This window comes from Poeciliopsis prolifica, unplaced genomic scaffold, assembly GCF_027474105.1.
Source record: "Poeciliopsis prolifica strain line A6 unplaced genomic scaffold, Auburn_PproV2 SCAFFOLD023, whole genome shotgun sequence".
Taxonomy (NCBI): domain Eukaryota; kingdom Metazoa; phylum Chordata; class Actinopteri; order Cyprinodontiformes; family Poeciliidae; genus Poeciliopsis; species Poeciliopsis prolifica.
In genome coordinates, this window is record NW_026562398.1 from 7,596,223 (window position 1) to 7,608,150 (window position 11,928).

At 39.0% G+C, this 11,928-nt stretch overlaps 1 protein-coding gene across 1 annotated transcript; it reads left to right on the forward strand.

Annotated features, from left to right (window-relative positions):
* Positions 1–2,186: 2,186 nt before the first annotated feature.
* On the forward strand, positions 2,187–4,633 carry tcf15 (transcription factor 15). The gene is made up of 2 exons (XM_055046318.1): positions 2,187–2,977; positions 4,299–4,633. The coding sequence occupies exons 1-2, from the start codon at positions 2,498–2,500 to the stop codon at positions 4,359–4,361; spliced, it is 543 nt and encodes a 180-aa protein (XP_054902293.1). The 5' UTR covers positions 2,187–2,497; the 3' UTR covers positions 4,362–4,633.
* Positions 4,634–11,928: the final 7,295 nt, after the last annotated feature.

The window sequence follows — 11,928 nt, forward strand, 5'->3', positions numbered from 1 at the left end:
AATGCTGAAGTATTACTTTTACTTGAGTACAACAAAAATCAGAAGGTATGAGGCAGCATGTATGCGAAATGAATGTAATAATTATTGAATACTAAATAAAAGTGAGAAAAGAAATGTTAATTTTGTCATTTCTTTACACATTTTGCGTCATTGCCAGAAGTTATTGTTGTTTGCGGGGCCATGGCATGGAAAGGTTTGGGAAAACCTTCCCTACAGACCTGTGTGCTCCTTCAGCTGGCACTCAGGGCGTCTGATCTCTCACTGTTGATGCAGCTGAGGCACGTTGAAGTGTCTGAATTGGCTGCCAGCTTGAGTTTACGTGGCTTGGAGGGACTAAATCATCCATTTGCCACCACTTTGTTGTTTTGAACCCAGGGCAGCAAGCAAATAAATCCCTGTCATTCCAGGATCATCTGTTCATTGTTTATTTACTCACACTTAACTTTCTCCTGCTGTCTTGAAGCCGGAGGACGTCCCAGCAGGAGCCGCTGCTCTAACAAGAACACTAGCTTTTTACAATAAATGCACAAATGTAATGTCTGTCCCTGAAGAGAGTATTTGCATTAAGGAACATCTTGCACTTTTTGTTTTACCAGCTAATAAAAGCAGATCTCTGCATGTGGCAGAGCAATAAACATATCAGGACAGAAAATACACTGACTATAATTGGTCCCTAAATGCCTCTAAAAATACTCCAAACTTCTTAAAGTCTTGACTAAGAATAATTGGTGCAACACTTAAAACCTTTACTGTTTTAGAAGAAGTGCTTCAATGAATATACGGTGGTTTGCAAAAGTATTTGTAGCCCTATCTTTCACATTTTTCCACTTTGCAACCTCTACTAGTTTATAACTTTATGAGGATTTTATGTGATTAATCAGAATAAATACACAGCAGAAACTACAAAATCTTACAAAGTATTTTTGGTCTAGTTTCTAATACACTTGAATGAAGACAACAATTAACTTTTCAGTAAGATATCCGAGCCTTTAAATAATTACTTAATATTGATTAAAATGTATGAGCTGTAAGTGAAATAATCTGCCAGTGGAGCAAAATATTTTTCCCATATTATGTTAAAATGTCTTCCTCCACTGGCAGATTGTTTAACTAATAGTTTTTACTTTTTCATCCATTCAATATGAAGCAATGATTGGCTTATTGATCATCTGTGGTTGTGTGGAAATGTATTTCTGTGTAAAAAGTCACTTGATGTTTGTGGCACGACTGACAATGAAATAAAAATAAAAGCAAAAAAAGAAAAATTCTTTGTTTTGTACTTAACATTTTCCATTTAAGAAGATATAAACTTGCAATAAAACATTTCATCTTGAAAAGAATTACAAGTATTCACCTGCTTCAGCTCCAAATGCCAGAGCGCCAAAGTTGTACCGTTCTTCATTTGCTGTCAGTGCCCAAAAAGTCATTCCAAGGACCACAAATTGCCCTCGAACCACACTTTGGACATCCCAGGTTTCAATGAACAACAATGTTAATGTAGGTTTGCAGTTCCTCTTTCCTTTCCTGTATTGATAAGAATCACTAACATAGAGGGAAGTGGTTGCACTTGGTTTTATTTAGGGTTATCACAGTAAAAGGGGGCTGGAGATATTTGAACCCTTTCAAATTATTTTTGCAAAAATGTTTACAACCTTCTACCATTTTTATTCCATTTCTTAAAAATGCACTACTTTGTGCCAATTTGTGACTAAAATGTGGCAAAAAGTGCAACTTTGTTTTTACACTCTTAAAAACTACTGAAATAATTTATAAATATTTTCCTCGTATTTATCTGCTGTTTTCAAGATTTTCTTGAGTTTTTGAAGTTGTAGTAAAAACTAAGACCACTTTACTGAAATAATCGACTTTATATGACAACCTTTATGTTCCCTGACAAGCAAATACTGTTTAGATGATTCCCTCAACCCAGCAGTACAGAAATGATTTGGGCCACTAAAATAAATCTGATTCTAATCTCAAAATTCTCTTTTATCTTCTGAGACCAAAGGTCAAAATTCTGAGATTAAAGTCAGAATTATTTGCTTTTCAGTGGCCCTAATCCTCTTCCGTACATCTGAAGGACTGATGGAATGTATGCCAAGACGCATGACTAAAAATCAAGGTTTATTCCACCAAATATTGATATTTTTCACTCTTCCTAATCTAAAACATCGTTGGTGTGAAACTGCTGCTGTCTTGTGTGAACCACTTCTGCTCCTAATAACTTGATATTTCATATTAAAATAATAAACATTTGCATGGGACCAGAGTGAGCGCAGCTCCTCCCATCCAGCTATAAGAGTCCAGCTGACCTGCGGCTCCGTCCACCCTGCAGCAGGCCAGCTCCAGCTGCCTCATGAAGGCTCGGGCAGCTTCCTCACAAGCTTTGGTTCGAGGACCTCAGACCCACATGGAAATGTAGACGCATCTCGCCGGCCTGGTTTGTCTTCCGGAGCGACTCTGAAGCGGATTAAGGAGGCACTGGTAACTTTTCACCATGACTTTCGCCATGCTGCGGCCCGTGGCGACGCACTTGATCTACTCGGACTTCACCGTCACCAACTCCGAGGACGACGAGAACCGCAGCGAGAGCGACGGCAGCTCGGAGCAGAGCTACTGCGGCTCCACGGAGAAACGGAGGCGGATCTCCCGCAAGCTGGAGGGCGACTCCGCGGTGGTGATGAAGCAGCGGAGCGCGGCCAACGCCAGGGAGAGGGGCCGGACCCAGAGCGTCAACACGGCGTTCACGGCCCTCCGGACTCTCATTCCGACCGAGCCGGTGGACAGGAAGCTCTCCAAGATCGAAACGCTCCGACTGGCGTCCAGCTACATCTCCCACCTGGCCAACGTGCTTCTGATCGGGGACGCGGGCGCGGAGGGACAGCCGTGCCTCGGAGCGGTCCATGCGCAGGGCGAGGGCGCGGGGAAGCAGCCGCGCACCATCTGCACCTTCTGCTTGAGCAACCAGAGGAAAGGGGTAAATATATTTATGCAGCTTATTCTTATCAGCTTATTACGTTTATTCTGCATAAACGTAGCAGGAGGACATGGCAGATTCATGTGGCGAACACTTGCGCATTGCAGCGCTCTTGGTGCAATCAGCGGTAATTTTAATGTTTTGCACTTTAAGCTGTTGCTGCAAAGTCAAAACACACAATAATACAAAATAACCCCGAACAAAACAAGAAATACCAAAACAAAACAAACAAAAACTCCGAGAGTTAGAAAAATGTCCAAAACTACGGATTGTTTTTGAAATTCATATTTCAATTCAGAACAGTTTTTCTTCTTTTCTTCCACATAAATTTGTTTTAAACTGTACAGAAACCACTAAATGCAGAACACAGACACAATTTATTTCCCTTCACTGCCCACAATTGTCTTTTCTTTATTATTTTTCTTCATTTTTTTAAAAGTGACTTTATTGCACAGCTGCCATGCATTGATATGTTCTGCATGTTTCTCTTCTTACATCAAGTTTTGTTGATGTTCAGCCAATTCAGAGCTGCACAATAAAACTTTTAATGGATTTATTAATGTTGTTACACTGATCTGGCTTTTTCTGGCACACACCATGTGTTTCTTCCTTTCTTTCTTTCTTTTTTCTTTTTTCCCCTCATTCATTCTTTCTCTCTTTTTGTTAAGAATGTACTGTAGGGCTTCTGTTTGGAATCAAGCAACAAATAAAAAAATTTACAAAATTATTCCTATTTATCCATCAAAGCATATGTCCCTAACCTTTTTCTTAATTTATTTAATTAAAACTACATTTTGATGGTTGACCAAATAATATGGGGACTCTTGGATATATTACAGGTTGGAAAAATCAAATAATTTATGATTTCCTTCATCTGAATCCTATTGCTCTCTGATTTATTGGTGCATCGCCACTTTAACATTTTTTCTATCACTTGTTGATGACATTAAGCAACACATTCTTTTTGTTTTAGTGTGATGTATTTCTCTTGTAGCTGTGAGTGTCTTGCTACTCTTTGCGCCTTGAATCGCCCCTCAGGGATGAATAAACTGATTTGAATTGAACTGAAATGAATTGAATCCTGAACACCTTTTAATGTACCATACATGCTTCAAGCTCGCTGAGACATTCCTCAAACAGATGGCTGTATGTTTGTAATTTTCATATGGTGTGACAGACAACACCTCCAATTGCAAAGTTGTTAAAAAAAAAAAAAAAAAACAGTGTTTGGAGAGGAGAGTAATCTGGTGCAGATTTATTCAGTATTGCTTGTTTTTTAAATATATATCACTAAAGCATTTTTCCTTCTTTTCTTTGTCAGATTAAAGATGGGAAAGACTGTTTGAAAATGCGAGGACTCGGTCCGCTGCGAGTGAGGCGCTGACCGGACGCCGTCGGTGGATCGTTTGCAACCTGAAAACCCTCAAGACTTTCTCAGGGAAAGAGCTGAAGCTGGTGCAACAAAGAGCGCTCGCTCTCACGTACCTGTACACACATGCTGGATCAAAAGGTGGCACCAAAGAAGAGACTATTTATACTTGACTGAGGCATCCGAGACTGTAAGACGTTCAAACGTGCAGTGCATTTGTTTGAAACTCAATGGTCTTGTCTTTTTCTTTTTTTATTTGGAAGATGTTTTAAATAAAATATATTTTATCAAAAGGTATTTTTACGATCTCATTTGGTGACAATGGATGTGTCACAATCTAAGGTTAGTGCAAAGCAAACATTTTTAAGACTCCCAGATGCCATTTTGGATAAATATGAAAAGTTTCCTGCATCTCCTGAACCTTCGTGTCTCCATGGTTCCAGCCAGCATGTTGTTGGGAAACCGCCGGAGCCCACAGCAAAAAGTTCAGCGTCTCTAGTGTCACTCCCCCTTCAAATCTCACCAGTCAGTGTTTTTTGAAGTCTGTTTCCGATTAGTCACGGCAAATAGTAGCCCACACTCTGCTTGGAGCCCCAACACAGCTGTTGGTGTGTCAGAGGGATAAATCACCGCCGTGGGCCCACTGGACAAGACGAGATGGGGTGAGAGGTGAAAGGTCGCGGCTCTGAAGTGAAGTGAAATGTAATGAAGGCAAATGACGCAGTTAGACTTGTCCCTTTTTCATCTTTTCTTGTTAGTGGTTTAGTTCACGTTGTCAGAATGTTTTCACACCTGATAGTTCGGAGGACTCGGTTCGATTTGGGACCAAAAATTTCAAAGTTAGTTATAGATTCAGCTGCTGCGGTTTGCTTTCTCACTGCACTGTGTGAAACGAACCTGTTCTCCTCCTCACCTGTGGTGGCGCTGCACCAAGAACCACTGAAGGAAATGACATGAAGAGATTGAGCGCAACTTCCTCCTTCACAAGACGTAAACAAAAATGGAGTAAGCAGTAAGGTCAGATTTTAGTGGCTTTACAAATTCTCTTGTGGGTAAAAAAAACACTGGCGCTAGTGTAGCTTGTTTGTTTCTGTTGTATTTACCCAGAATGCCCTGCACTGGAGTCCACTTCCTGCTTTGGAGCTTCTCTGGTTCACTTGGCGTTCACATGTGCATTTGCACTGTGCCAAAATTCAGTTTAATCGAAGGGACACCTAGATTTTCAGATGATCGCTTTTTTGATCCATAATATTGAAAATATTGATACTAAGTCGATATCAGTATTGGGTTTAAAGATCAATACTTTAGAGTCAGATTCAGTCTTGAAATCTTATTTTGCTTTTATGTCAAAAAGAGATTTTGTTTATAGATTTTGCAGATTTTGTTAATCTAAAAATAATTATTATAATAATTAAAGTACTTTCTAGACACTTGTATGCTTTACCAAATTGTGTTCTAATTTGGGTAAAACAAAATAATCAAAGGAAAACAGATCACAAAGAGGCTGATTCCTAATCTCCTGATTGATGCATCTCCACTTTAACTTTTTTAAATTACTGTTTGTGGCATTAAATAATGGAGTATATTTGTTTTAGTGTGACATGTTTCTCTTATAGCTGTGAGAGTGTTGCTCCTTATGACCAAAGGGTCATAAATTTGATAATATATCAAACTTAAATGAAAAGTATCAGTGATACAGGCCTTGTATTTACTTCAGATCGATACCAAAACATTGCACACCTATAATTCACACCTCTCCAAATGAACCGGACTTTCTAGACAAACAAACTAGAGTTTGATTAAAGTGGACTAAACAGGCTTCCTAAGATTCCCCACAGATCCACGTCAATACAAACAACTTTCACTTGAAGGTAGCGGAAGCAGCCCGGTCTCTTTGGGCTTCTTTCTGCTCTATTTCTTGCAGCCGAGCCAGAGTTCCTGTCTGGCATCAATTACTGTGAATCTGCAGGTTTGGAGGAGGCAGGCTCCCCGGTGACTCCGCAGGCCGACTGGAAAGGTAATTTCCAGGCAGGTAAAGGTGCAGGCTTCCTTCCGTCTCCGTGTCCAACCCGTCCCCGTCGGGATGAGTCAAATTCGTCCTCCATGTTCGGAGGCCGAGGCCTCCCTAAATGGCTCCCTGAGGTTCCCCCAGGCAGGAAGATGTCACGTAGGCAGAGGAAGGGGGGAACCAGCGCACAGCCGGCCTCTCGGAGGAACTCTCTGTGCGGTGGGCTTTGGGTCACCGCCAGTCCTGACATCATCCGGCGCTGGGACCCAGATGTACAGCTCTCTGGTGCAGAACAAACCCAACGGTGAAATCTGAAAGAGATTTTTCTCTTCTTTTTTTTCCCCAACAAGTTGGCAGGTATGAAATTGATGTGCAGAAGAGATGAGTCAGAGCAAAGACAGAAAGACAGCAGACACGATCAGTTTGGGTCTGTTTAACATGTCCGACAAGCGAGGGCCCAGCGGACCCGTCTGGGAAATCAAGTTTACCTCATCGCTTTGCTGAGTTTCTCCTTTTGTCTCTTCTTAAGCCTCCAAAACAGATTTGCTGTTGCTCTTGGAAAGATTTCTGCAGATTTGAAATCTATCTTAAAGCTTTTGTGACCTGGCAGTTTGTGCTGAAAATCAGAATATTTGGGGTTTTAAAGCAGCAGGAGGAAAACATCAACTATTTCTTCATTTTTATATTTCTGGCTTATGTGTTGCAATTTTTAGTTTATTTTATAAATGCAAGAATAAATCTTATTAAAACTTTCAAAGATTACTTTTTTTGATTAAAATGTATGAGCTTATTTTGAAGCTCAGTCAGTTCTGAGCTTCAAAATAAACCAATTTATCAGATGCTAATATTGGACATTTATTTATAACACAACAACTTATAGAAACCAGGATTATAATTTTTTTACCAATGCATCGCTGTTCACTTCAACTTCTGAACAACGTTTGTATAACTCTGGAGTCCAAAAGCTGCTTTATAATTATGTAATAGTGACTGTGTAATAATTTTATAGGGTAAACAAAACAAAAGAGTGCAGTCAGGGCGGCTTGGCGTCAGATATATTCCTGACAGAGATTACTTCCTGCATGCAAACTCTGTTTTGAAATCACCTTGCTAAAACGAAGTTGTTTCTGCTTGGATTATGTTTTCCAATCTAATATGAACACATCATATTTACTGATTTTTGCACCAGCATTTTACTGTTTTTAACATCATGTCCCATTATTCATTGCCTGGCTGATTTTCCAGTCTGCTATAATTTCTTAATTCTGATTCTTCATTCGCCAATTTAGGTTTTAAGCTCAAAGTTGTTCAGTTTCCACAAACAGAGTTGTAATTGTGTATTAAATGATTTGCTCAGGTTACACATAACCACATTATTCCTTAATTAACAAACAACTGAGTGAAATTTTATGGAATTTTTGTTTAAGTTGAAATATTTTTTAACACTTTTCACCTAAAAAAGTGATAAAAATAAAAAAAGAAATATTAGAATATGGCTTTTATGTTGTGAATTTAGATATAAAAGGGTTAAAACACAGTTCAACCAAACAAAAAGCAAAACATTACCTACTAGTTTATCAAGAATAATCCATATGCAATGCAAATAACAGCAGCTTGTTAGGAAAACTCAGTTTTCCACCTAAATACATTAGTTTTGTAATTGTGCACAAAAGTCACGTTTCTGTACATATTTTGATTTTAAATTAAAAATTCAATACTTTTTCTATCAAGAAATCCCTCTGGCCTTTGGGAAATATGACCGCATCATTTGTTTTGTTTTATTTCCTGCAGCGGTTTGGACTGACTGAATGCTGCAGGCAGCTGGATTTGGACTTCAGCAGACGACACATAACAGATTACGCAAGCATAAACTACACATAGTCAAAACACATAAAAACATACAAGTTTAGCACGACTGTCATGCTAATGCACAGATTCAGCAACAAGAAAACTGAAAGTGCTTGAACTGTTAAAATCATAATGATTACAAAACATTTCAGAATAATGTGATGTTAAAAGCAACATCATTCCTACATTTGTTTGATTTAAGCCAATATATAAAATGTATGGTGAGAAAATGCCAAAACAAAGCAGATTAATATAAAAAATAGACAGAAATCTTAATCTAGTGTTGGATAATTAAATCAAATGACAGTTTTTTAGTTGAGATGTTGATTACTTCAGACACATTTTACAAAAGAAGTCAATTTAGCTCTTAAGACAGCAAGTGTATGATTATTCAAATTCACATTTCTAATGTGTCAAAGCGTCTCTGTGTTTTCACTGATGCCAGGTGATTCTTTTTTTTGTTTTTTTTCTGTTCTGCCTCTCAGCGAATGCGAGAACGCAGCGTAGTGTTCGTGTTTCTGGAGACATATGCTGGAAAGCCTGTTTTGTCATGCTAACGCACGGAACAGGAAGCGGTTGTATTTCATTTAGGAAGGACGGTTTGATGAATTGTTTTGAGCAACGGCTGCTTGCAAACACCTTTACAGATGAATCACAAATCACAGCACAGACAGCTCAGAGCCGTCCTGCTCAAGTCGGGGGGAAAAGAAAAAAAAAAAAAAAAAAGAAAAAGTAGATGAACCAGAAACAGGAAGGATGTAAAGCTTTTTTTCAGCATGATCTGGGAACGATGTCCTGATTCCCAGATGGGTGTTTTTTTCCTCAGCATTTTGTACTCTTGCCAAAGAGGTCTTGTTAGACAAACTGTGCACATGGTAATATTTTAATAGCTTCTGCTCTCGGAGTCCATTTCAGCTTGAGATATTGATGGTGTTGTGTCATTTTGAGGATCAGACGCCTCCCTTCCTATTTCACTGGACACGGACGCTTTTCCACGCGGAGGAGGAAGTCTGTCTGTCTGCCGGACCATCAGCTGAGCTTCTGTGGGCGAGAAAACCCGTCCGAGAAGCCGGTTGCGTTTGCTCAGACATGCAAGAACAATTGTTTTCATGTGCCAGAAAGTTTGGCAAGGCCTTCAGACAGAGGGAGGATGATTGAGGGCTGCAGAGAGAATAGAGCGGGTGGGTGGAGGGAGCTAGTCTGAGGAAATCCCAGAGAAGAAATTAGGGAACAATACAGATCCTGGTGCTGCTGGCTCGGCCAATCAACCCCCAGCAGTAAGCGGCCTGCCAAAGCCCAGAGGCTGAGGTGAGAATCCTGCAACACATTAGAGAGGAGTTTTCTTCTTCTTCTGCTTCCTTGAATAAACAATTGAACTGGCATCGTGATGCAGCTCCGTGGGCTCAGCTCTCTCTCAAAAACAGAAATCATCCGAGGCTGGTAGCGCTGTAATCAGCATAACAAAACACGATCCAGATCAAACGGAAGGAAAAACATCATATTCAGAGTGGAGAAGCGTACCCTCCCTGCTGCATGCGTAAAGGGTCATTGTTATGGAAGTGCATGTGAAAAGAAAAATATTATGATTTATGTGTTCGCAGCACACGGGGCTGGAGAAACAGGCTGCAAACACAATGTTGACATAGTAACGCCTCATGAAGCTCATGTGGTGAAACACCCTGAGCTACCTTCGCCCGCGAGATGTTTGGATCCGTAATTCGTGTTTCAGTTGTTTAGCACAGATAAGATGTAAAAGACATGAAATATTTCTGTCTCTAGCCACATTTTAGCACAACTCTCCCCAAAGTGTTGGATTAAAATGAGGCTTTCAATTTTTAATCCACCAATCTGTGAAACAAACTAATTGAAAAATTCAATTGGTAAGTTGTTTTTATCTTGAAATGATCTGGACAATGATTCACCTGTAAATCAGAAAAACAATGGTCTGTGTTTATGTGTTGTGTGAGCTGATAAAAGACAATGACTCTCAACACAGGTTGGACTCAACTGGGTTCACTGCAAAAACAAAATCTCACAAAGTACTTTTGACTAGTTTCTGCTGCAAATGTATCTTAGTATGTGATAAAGCTAATTTACAAATAACTTCAGAGAACATAGGAGCTTGTTTTAAGTCAATCATTTCTTAATATTGATGTAAAAAGCAGTCGTTCTACTGGCAGATTGTTTCACTTATAACATGGAAAATGTCTTGATATAAATGGAAAAAAAATCTACTTTTTTCAATCAATGTTGAAAAACTATTTACTTGAAGCTACATGTGTGTTAGTTTGGTCAGTAATTCCTATATATTGATGAAAAAGTTCTGCATTATTTCATCCATAACATGAGAAAAATGTCTTGCTAGGTAACGGCACAGTGCCTCCAGTTTAACCAGTTCGTTAAAAAAAAGAAAGAATATTAAATAAGTAGCTCTTGCATTTTCTAAAAAGTTACTATAAGTTAAATTTGCCTTATTTCAAGTACACATTTTTTTTTCACTAGAAACCAGATAAAAATGCAGTGTTGCCACTGTAGCTACTATCATGATTTATACACAAACATAAATCTAAAAAGAGACAGCTACTGTTTACTAGTGTCATGTATCATCAGCTAATTTCCTGCCTGCCACTGTGATGGAAACACAAGCTACTCTGAAATTTCCGGCTGCCTTGAGATTTCAGCACAAGTTGTGGACCAACACCAGAAGATGACATGGCTTCTCGAATCCCCACTGACTGGGGAAACACTGGACCTCAAGCAGCTTCGAAAAAAAAAAGTAAAAAGTCTTTTTTCTCTTTGGTTAATGTAAGATGATTCTAAAGTTTCTGCTTAACATAACAAAAGTTGTATAACTAATATCCTGATAGTTCCATTAGGGTCTCTACTGTTTCTGAGCACAGACCAAGAGCTAAAGAAAAAAAGAACACCTGTAACTGTTTTAGCAATAAATTATTGTTTTTTTGGTGTCTGACAAATGAGCAGTATCAAAAGCCTCCCAATTGTTAAGTCAGATTCAATGGGCACTGTACTGTTACCGAGCAACCCCAGCAGAGTTCCAGCATATTTGGTCAGCTGGTTTTAGTGCTGTATATGCTCTGCACTAGTTGCTGGAAAAGACAAGCGTTTTGTTGTTGACTTACCATCCAGAAGCCACTTGCTGCATTCTTGTTGGTTGTGCAGGAGGCTCTGCTTCTGCTTTTCAAAGATGTACAGTTGTATAATGACACATCAGCTTTCAGGCATTTCCACATGAGTGTAAACGTTGAGTGGCCAGCAGCTGAGTGGCCAGCAGCAACTTAAGTAGATTTAAAGTGACAGAAGCCCTAAAACAGCTGATGTTGAGCAGATTAAATGTCATTATCTAAGAATGAGTTGAAGCAAAACAATGTAATGAATATGTTTTGTATCGACCATAAGCCTGTTCTAACTTAAAAATAAATTAATGAAAGGTACTTTGTGAATTGTATTTTGAAAATAAACTACCTTTCAGTAATATTTTTCACAGTTAATGCAGGTTCAACCATAACTAGAGGTGGGCAGAGTAGCCAAAATGTACTCAAGTGTAAAAATTTATTTGGTAAAATGTCTCCTCTAGTACTGAGTAACTGATCAATTTTATGACAAAATTAGATGGACCTAAATGTAATATTAAGTGCAAGTTTTGGTCTTTTAAGGTAAAAAATTACAATAATTTCTATAAATACCAACCAAATTAACACAATTAGG